Below are 9992 nucleotides of genomic sequence, written 5' to 3'. Positions count from 1 at the left end.
TATTTTCAGATTTCCCTTGCTAGAGTTAGAATGATTTTCATGATTTAGCCCCCCCCCCCTCATTTTCTAAAATGTTGGGGTTTTTTTTGTTTTTGGGGGAGAATTTAACCTGTAAACTCTTAAGATTTTGATCTTCTGGAATAACTCGCCATATGGCTTTAACAAAAGTAATGAACATAAAATTGGAGCACTTATAGATTTCAAATACTTTATATTTAATGCTATATACATAAGACTCTGTTCAGATTGAAGAGCACAGTGTTTTAGATAAAGCTGATTATGCTATATTTGTATTTCCTTACATATTTTATGAATGGAATGAAATATTTTGATGTTTGAATGGAAACAGTACACTTTAATGCATGATCATCCACCATGGCAAAATGGTCTAATTAGGCAGAAAGAAAATATGTACTATTAAGAGGGTCAGGAGACTTAGGGGAAGACTAGAGCCTCTGTTTTATTGTTTATATAAAGCGAGAAGACGCTTTGGATGTTCAGCCGTGCAAATTCTAGAAAGGTTTGAACACAAACAAAAGCTTGCTCTCTGACAAATGTTCCTTTGTCCAAGTTGACTAATGAGTAAATCTCAAATTGCTCAAAAATGTGCCTCCATTTAATTGATACATTTTAAAGACTCTCTCTCAAAATATCTCCACTTGATTGATGTCATTTTGGTGTCCCTTATCTCTAAGGGTGCCTCTTTAGGTTGCATTTGTATTTTTTTTTCCTTGTTTGTTGATTTATTCTGCATTTTTTAAATTTGATTGTCATCACTTTTTATGAGCCGATCCTAACCACAGAAGAAACCCTTAAATTACTCAAAAAATACCTGCTGTACTTTCTCACGATACTTTAATTCATTATCTACATAGTTTGTAAAGTTTAATTCGTTGTTTTGAAGTTTTCAAGATTCGGATGCCACGCCCCCTTTGCAATGACCACACGTGGTTGGCTGTGACGTCACGATGTCAGTATCGCCAAACTCGTACACAAGTGCACATGTTTGTAATATAGAGCCGTGAAGGAATAACGAAATGGATTAATTAAAGAATAACAAATGAGTGACAAGTCAAGAAAATGATCTTCAAGCCCCCTTAATATTATTTGGAGTTCAATATGAGTGGATATTTCATTTTTTCGTGGAATATAAATTTACCTGTGAAAACAATTGATTTTGTTGACAAAGTGTTTTGTACGGGGCCCCTCTCCGCAGTGGACGGGTAAACATGACCCCGTTACATTGGAATTTTTACTCAGTATTTTTGATTCTGTGTATACAACTCCTGAAAAACGCTCTAGGTAACTCAGGTAAGCATGAAGATGTACAGATCATCTGGTATTAGAGTAGAAAAAATAATGTGTTTGTAGAGCTTTGGTACAAAAAGTCCATAGTTTCCATCCTTCAAAGATAATCACGAATAGTACAAGGAAAAATGAAATCAGTGGGGGGAAATATTACTATAAAATAAAAAGTACTTGTCACACACAGGTGCTTGCAGACTTTTTTTTAACAACAGCAGTCTCAAAAGTAGGTCCAAACTGTCGCTGTCTCTTTAAAAGTTGACACCTTTTTTATGGACACAGTCTTGTGACCAGGCGAATGGCCGGAGATCGCGGACAACGCAGGAACCGTGGCACCTGGCCATAAATGTCACGCTAGCCAGAAAATTTACTGTCCAATTAATTTTACTGCATTTAATAAATTACCACTTCACTATTACAACCGCTTTGTAACGTATGAAGTGAAACATTCTCTTGCTGGACAAATGTTAGCCAGATTTATATATTGTGTATGATTAATTCCCTTAATGACGGAATTCTGATCCTTGTTTGACCATTTTTATATTGACATTTTCCAGGTGTTTAATATTACGTAGTTTTACTACTCAATTCATCTGAATTTGAGATTAGGACTTGGTACTTTTCAATACACAGAATGGTTTCTAATTTGTTTTTATCAAAAATTGGCTTCAAGTTCTTCATTCAATGTTAGAAATGTGAGAGCCATATTTTCACACAAACGTTATGTCATGACCCATACAAGATGTAATGATTGTAGTGGAATTTATTACTTTCAAATGTTAATTTCTGCACTTAAATTTTCCTTGAAGCACAAACTGTTCGGAGCAGTCATCTGAAGAATAAATTATCATATTAAAACTCTTTGAGTCGATGTAAGTTTAACATATAAGAAAAACAGGTAAATGTTTTGCTGAGGATGGAATATTTAATTTTTAATTTCTCTCTCTCTCTCTCTCTCTCTCTCTCTCTCTCTGAGACCATTAAGATTCTAGCTATTGATTTTCTTTTGAAAAGGATGTAAAGCTCTTTCAACTTTTCACCAGTCATTCTTCCCTTCCTAAATGATGTTCTAAATCCGATTATTATCACCCTTCTTCTACAACCCCTGCTTGTTTTTCTAGTTCACTGGTACCACAGTAGCTTGTTCATTCACCAGTAAAAGATATTTAGATGTTATCAACTGTATTTCTATAGGTGGGGGACATTTTCTGGCCTTGTTTCTCCTATGGACACTCACTTTAGATACTGACTTTGGTCTGTTTTAATGTAAGGACTTGATTTGAGCAGAACTTGATCAAATTCTTTTATCCATGGATGTATTCCTATTTTGGGAGAACATATTCATTAATAAATTCCTAATACAAGATTGAACATATATTGAAGTTTTTTACAGATTCAAATGCATTTTTTTGCTTCATTTTAGAAGATAATTTTCCCTCGTGTTTCTTCAGGTTGGTTGATATTTGATCAGATAAAGGACTCTAAAGCTTACCAAATGTTGCAATGCATTTATTTCGGAGACTTTTCTCCAAGGCACTTTGTAATGAATTCATTTCAGGCTATAACAGGTGAATTAAGTTTATACACAATGGCTAAAACTGTTTTACTCTTTGATGTGTATCGATGCAGATTTGATATATGTTTTAAACATATACAAGACCTATGGCCCAGAAATGATTTAAAATGCAAAATTTGATGTTCAGTGAATTAATACCTACAAATTACTATAGTGTTATATATTTAATGAAATTTATAATTGAATTTTTGAGTGTCATTAAAAATATTTTCATAACATTTTTTCTTCTGGCACATATCAATTTCCTATTATTCATTTTTTTTGTAAATCAAGTATACATTAATACTTATTTCAGAGCCATGCAATGTCTTGTTTTGCATGAGGAACTTTGATTTTTTTAATGGATTAAAAAATTGTATAACCAAAGTCAATAATGTCCGAGAAGGGTTTAGGGAATTTAAGGATATATGTTCTACACAGGTGCCTAAAATTATGAATGAAAACAGCTGACTGTCCCTGCAAGGCATTTTAATATCTAACTTGTGGAGAATTAACCAAAAATTTGAAGTTATGCTTCAAATGAATGTAAACTGTTCCCAAATCCATTTGGAGATAGGCCAGGTACTTTACAGCTGAGTAATAATATTGACAAAATTGAATATCGATGAGCAGGATATACATATTTCTAACTTATCTATAAAGTAAACATGTATTCAAACAAATTGTCAGGCCCAACCAATTTAGATCTCTAACCTTGTGGTGCTCATAGATGTATAAACTTTAATCGCACCCCACCCCATTGGGCTCCCCTCTCTTCCAATGGAAGCAGAAAGATGCTGCAAAGAATATATCACATATAAATTATCATTAAAAAATATTGCCTTGAAATTTAATAGTTTGTTCTACCTGCTCATCAGTTTTTTAATTGACCCAACTCCAACAGATTTAGTGAGTATCTTTAACTACTGCAAAGTACCAGTTATTTTTTTTTTTTAAACATTCGGTTACCCACCACCCAGAGCATTGGTTCTTAGCTCAATGTGATAATCATGAATGCCTGATCATTTTCAAGGTCAACAGGCCAATATCATTTACAGTACTTATATAATGAAAGGTAAAGGTAAAAATTTGAGCACTCTGGAGAACGTTAAAGCAGGTACCAATCATGGACACTCATCCACTCCACGCCACTCAGCTTTTTACCCCAAGCCTGGACAGGGAGGGACATTGTTCATGTCTAAGTCCAATACTTACAATTTACCATTCTGTATCTATACTTCACCAAGGTAATTCTGTATAGATACAGAAGAGTAATGGATGTTACATTTTTCTGTAACACCTTTTTGGGAATCCAGTTATACAACAGCAGATTTTAAACTATTTTTGGATTTCCTCAGCCAATCAGATATCAGTGTTGTTTCCATTGTCAAACTATAACATATAAAACATATAAAAATAAATCTCACTTTCTTTGTCAGATTGAATTTCAGTACAGGAGATTTTAGAGGTATAAAATGTTTTGTAAGATATAATAATTCAAAGACTTATGATGAATCATAGACTTTAAAGCATCAATTTTTATACAAAACGACCATCAATCAAATTTCTCACATTCTTTTTCACAACCCTTTTGATTCATGTTAATTCAATCCAAATAATGTCACCTGTTGCTTAATTGTTCTTCTGTAAATGCTTCTTTTTTAATTGCAGATCCGTCATTCACGGTAACAAATTACCCAATATTTTGGTCATAAATTCCAGGCTCCGCGAGTATATTCCAGTTTTCTATGTAGAAAACTATGGGCATGTAAAATGTCCCAATAGAAAGATAAAACAATTTGTTTTGATAAATGAATTCGGTGTTTTTTGATGTGATGTAGATTTAATATAAATAGGCTCTGAATGGTCTTTGAAGGCTTGCGATAGTTTGGGGATTAAGCTATTTCACAGTGTGATGCCATGCCTTGGTTGTGACAATTTTAAGTCATTTTCGCCCTTCAATTCTTTATAATCAATCACTCATATTGATCAATGCAATTGTCAAACTCTAGTGAAAATGGAATATAAAATTATCACTCTTAAGGGTTCACCATTTGAAAAGTGATTTTTACTTGAGTAGATCATACTTATGCACAACTTTTATAATCTGCAAAAAAAAAGTTTTAAGAGAACAGTCTGATTATAGCCATGTTGGATAGAGAATTGTAAAGGGGACATCAACTTATAGTCTAAGAGGAGTCACGTTTTTGCATGTACTCAAAGAGGGGGTGGAAGGGGGTGGGTGGGAGTTGCAGCAAACTGTGAGGGATTATGTAGCAATTTCAATTTAATGGTAGCAAAAGAAAGTAGAAGAAAGCAACTATGATATAAGGAATTGATAATAATGAGGAGGGAGAGAGAGATTACTCTTTGAACAATTTGCAAGGATTACAATTCCAGAACACCTATACCCCCACCCCCATCCACCCACCATCACCCACTGTACATATAAATTTAATACACACACACAAGAACAGAACGGAAGTACAAGGAGGGCATAATTTTGATTGAATCATTAATTTAGCTGTAATTAATACATTCTTTGGCAATTTCACAAAGACTAAGATCCACATTGCAGAAACACTAGAATGTTAGATGCATATCATAACTAAAATTCATCATTTATTCAAAAGGTTTTCAAGTTTTAAAATGCTGATATCAAGAAATTTCAAAAAACAGATTGAGCTCTAACTCTCCAGGTAAAACTGTTGGTATATGAAAGGTTTGAAGATATGCCATATGTCGATGCCTGCCTTTTATTAAGGGACAGGGCATTCATTTGGTGACATATTTCTCTATCAGCCAAATGTTCACCTTACGACACCTTCCACTGCAGTGATTGAGGTTTTTAGATACCAACTCTTGACCCATTTTGTTTACCTGAATTTCTTTTGAAGTTTGGATTGAAAGTGTGCCATATTCACCGATAAGAGAGAATAATTAATTTTTCAAGGATACCAGTATGTTCTAAGTTTTACACCCTTAGTACCTCGGGGAAACACAGTATTTCACCGCAGGGTTTGGCCCTTTGTTATGTAAAAGTTTATGTGACCGTTTCCTGACCCTCTCAAAGCTGAAAGAGATCTTTGCTTTATTTTTTTATTGAAATCTTTTTTTGATTTACCCTCCTTGTCAAACGAGAGAGTCCATTGTAAATTAAGTCACCTTCAAAAGACGCAGAAGTAATTTTATCTACCCACATCAGCGGCTAGATGTTTGAGCATGGCATAGCAAGCCAATCTGGAGAACCCAACCAAAATAATTTATTTAGAGTTAAATTTTTTTTAAAAGATTGTTTAAATTTTCATTTAATAACTTTATTTCATCTAATAATGGGCAATTTTTTATATGCATCATCATCATAATTTATATTTTACTCTCATATTAGAATAATAAAACTATGAAAACTAGGATTTAATACCTTTAAAGGATTTAATGAATATGGTACCATCAGTTATTCATTCAAATAAATATACATAATTTACCTTTAAAGTAGCAGTTAATTTCAAAAAGCATTTAAGATTTAATGAAAATTTTTTTTTTTCTAATTTACATAAATTTTTGAACAGAAATGACAAAATACCAGTACTCAATGCAAATAATGGCAAACATTCATTAAAGAATAAATGATTTCAATTATGATTCTTTTTTATGCACACACTGAGGTCTAACTTTATTAGAACTTTCTTTAAGCCTGAATTACAAGTAGAACTTGATTGTGTAAATCTTCCTAATCTTTGTGGTGCCGTCCATCTGTTTGTTTGTCCTGACTATCAAGAATGTTCATGTAATGCTGTGTAGATATATTCAACAGCAAATATTTACACAGGCCAACCATTAAGTTACCGCAAAGACCACAATCATGCTAAACCGTGGAAGACTTAAACTTCACGTAATACTTTAATTATTGTAAAATCAGGCAAGATCCCTGCCATTGAGGGCTTTATTGTAAGGTATCATGATCAAGTTGGAAGATTTCATTCATATCAATACACTTTTGATTGGAAATATTTGGACACTTAGAGGCATAAGGCAAAGAGTGTCTTTGTAGCCTCTTCTGTTCTTTGTACCAAGGCCTTACATTTCAAACAGAATATCTTTTGATAGAGCAAATATTCCACAAATGGTGGAGCTTTTTATTTATTTTTTTTTTCTTTTGAAGTGTCTGTCGAGATTTTCTGTTAATTTTTTTATATACTGAGCACCTAAATACATATTGGCTGATTGTGCAATGAACATGTATTTATGTTTTAAAGTGAAAAATACATATACTGGGGTATGCATTATTAAGTTTTGGAAACTCCATGCTATGAAGAACATGGAATTTGAAAAGGAATATGTACAGTCTTGCCAGAGAAATTTCTTGATAATCCACAATTGGTGCTTTGAGACTTAGCAATTGTTTGGTAGGATTAAGATAAGAGCTGTCACTTGTATTTGGTATATCTGATTTCTAGGGGACTTTTCTCTCTCTCTCTCTCTCTCTCTCTCTCTCTCTCTCTCTCTCTCTCTCTCTCTCCAAGTACCACTGACAGATACACACAATGCAGACTAAAGTCATATAGGCAACATTATTTAAAGTTGTAACATATTTATTTAATGCCATTATTCAACTGTTAACTAACTCTTTGCCCTGTTCTTTGGTCAATCTTAATACGAAGATTTTTGTTCAATACACTTAAAGGGGTTTTTCAGAAATACCTCAGTAAGGTAGTGTGTTGTTCTATCTGTTTAATGTTGACATTTAGTTACAGTATTTGAGGTATGCTGGTGGAGTCATTTAAAGTTCCTGTTATGTAATATCAACAGGTGGCAGATATTTTAATCTTTCCGCAGAAATGAAGATTAATTTTATTTTAAATTCACAACTGATCAAACGATTCCATGTTGTTGTTTTATTATTATCAATTGGCAAACTGCTGACCAAATATATACATTTGCAATATGTACTAAAAAAATATTGGAGAGACCAAAAAATCTCTCTCTCTCTCTCTCTCTCTCTTTCTCTCTCTCCATAAGGAACAGTGTGCAATGGTTTGGGCACAGTGGATAGCTCAGTCAGTAGAGCACCTGACTATAGTGATGCAGGGTTCCTGAGGGTATACTGATTCCTGGTCCAGCCATACATTTTCTCCTTTCCTGTTAGAGATTTGGTGCCGTTGATCACCCCTAAACTTGCAGGTGAAAGTCCTGCTTGGGGCTAATAAGAACTTGGGTTGTGTTTTTTGAGGGTGAAGACCATTTTTAAAAGAAGAGAGGGATGTAATTGTTTGGGCTGCGGATATCGGCCTGCATGGGTGTTGCTCAGTCAGTAGAGCACCTGACTAGTGATGCAGGGTCCCAGGCTCAATTCCCAGTCCATTCTTTCCTGTACATTACAAATGAAATTCAAAATACTATATTAATCAAGGAAATTTCAGGGGCAAGTGAAATATTGAACCTTAAATATAGATGAACTTTTCTAAAAGAAACTTTGAAATTTTTTGAAAATAATGGTATAGTGAAAAAGGAAGTAGGCCCAGTGGGTAGAGGAATTTCTAGACAAAATAATTGTTATTAATTGTACAAGTCAGCACGATTCTGTTACCCCTGATCTCATTTCCCCCACCTCCTACACAACTCCCCATTGACAAAAAGGTCACTCAGGAACAGCCAACATATTGGCTAATGTACCCCAATGAGTCATGACTGATAACCTCTCTATTAAGTTTCGTGTTAATGTAAGTAGGGGGCTGTTTGTTAATGTATCTACTTTTGATTTTATTGTCCACATGTAATAATGGTATACCCAGAAGTGATATTTGACACAGCAGTGCCTGGCTTACTTGGACAAGTCCAGGGTTGGTCTAAGGTCACACATTTCTATTAGTGATTATGACATTTGTTTCACCTGAGGGCTATGTAAATTAAAATTTATGGTAATTATTAAATTGTGTTAAAGTGGTTTGATATCTCATGTAAATGTATAATTTTTTGATGATTTATTTGTTGATTTACAAATGAGAAGAAAATTAATAGACATAATTATGTATGGTAGAGATAGAAGTCTTTCCCTTTGCAGTTTTCACACTGCTCTTTGATTCGAAGGGAAACAACTTAACCATATGCAGTCCTGCATTGAAATTTTCTCTCAGTAAGTGACAATTTTTTAAATGATCCGTACAGAGCTGTTTAAGCTAGTACTTGTACTAAATATGTGATGGAATCTTTGCATTTATTCTGATTTGTTTGTGTGTGTTTTTGAGATTGCAGGGATCAAATAAAATTGTAATGAAGTGACTCTATCAAATTCTAATGATGTTGAACATTTTCCATATGCACTTGGTATATCATTATATTTCAGTTTAAAATAAATCTTATGACACTACCTTATCTCATCTGAATTTAACTTTTGGTATAAAGAAATCAATTAGATTTGTTTACTTCAAGTTTGCAAGTCATTCTAGAAGATTCAAGTTCCTAATGTATAATTACTACTTTGCTAAATGTCTGGTATATCATTATTCATTTCAATTTCCCTTGAAAATAAATCTTATGACACTACCTTATCTCAGTTGTTCAATTTAACATATTTGACAGTGTCATTTTACACAGTTCCTTTGTTGGGGGGATGGAATTTTTATATATCAATCTTCATTAAGCTAGGCTATAATGGACTCATTGCTAAGTCTCTCATACATATGCAAGATTCATAAAATGTCCAAAGATTTAAAGTTGAGATTTTAGTTAAAGGCTTCATAATGAAGAACTCTGTAACAAAAGAGAATGTAGAAATTGGGTGCCATCTTGCAATATTATATGTGAATATGTAGCAGGTGAATTCAAGAAAACATTCAGGCTCATAATACAGATGCATTTTATGATTAAATATTTTCTGCATGTTTAGTAAGATATCTTCCTATTAAGTTGTAAGATGAAAGAAAATGTACAAAAGGATTTGATTTTTTTCGATTTATCTTGGTAAATTGATATTCTTTTAGGTCTTTGTTTCATATTAAGGAAAAGCAGTATGCTGGTGCTCTAGTCAGGCCCAGGTGTACAATGCTGCATTCATAAAATTATTGAGGAAAAGAACACCCAAATTGAAATTGGTGCACCCGGCACATGTTTTCGCCGTAAACAAAATTAAACA

At 33.4% G+C, this 9992-nt stretch overlaps 1 protein-coding gene across 1 annotated transcript in view; it reads left to right on the top strand.

Annotated features, from left to right (window-relative positions):
* Nucleotides 1–975: 975 nt before the first annotated feature.
* The window catches only part of LOC134281196 (protein eva-1 homolog C-like), a 41509-nt gene continuing 32492 nt past the window's right edge, over nucleotides 976–9992 (top strand). Inside the window, exon 1 of the mRNA XM_062763676.1 lies at nucleotides 976–1311. Within this exon, the coding sequence (XP_062619660.1) occupies nucleotides 1230–1311 (82 nt within the window). The 5' untranslated portion in view covers nucleotides 976–1229. The remainder of the gene's footprint in view (nucleotides 1312–9992) is intronic.

Source organism: Saccostrea cucullata, unplaced genomic scaffold, assembly GCF_032062105.1.
Source record: "Saccostrea cucullata isolate Sc308-1 unplaced genomic scaffold, CSIRO_AGI_Scuc_v1 ctg395, whole genome shotgun sequence".
Taxonomy (NCBI): Eukaryota; Metazoa; Mollusca; class Bivalvia; order Ostreida; family Ostreidae; genus Saccostrea; species Saccostrea cuccullata.
The sequence above is the reverse complement of the archived record's forward strand: the minus strand, read 5'-3'. Positions and strand labels throughout refer to the sequence as shown.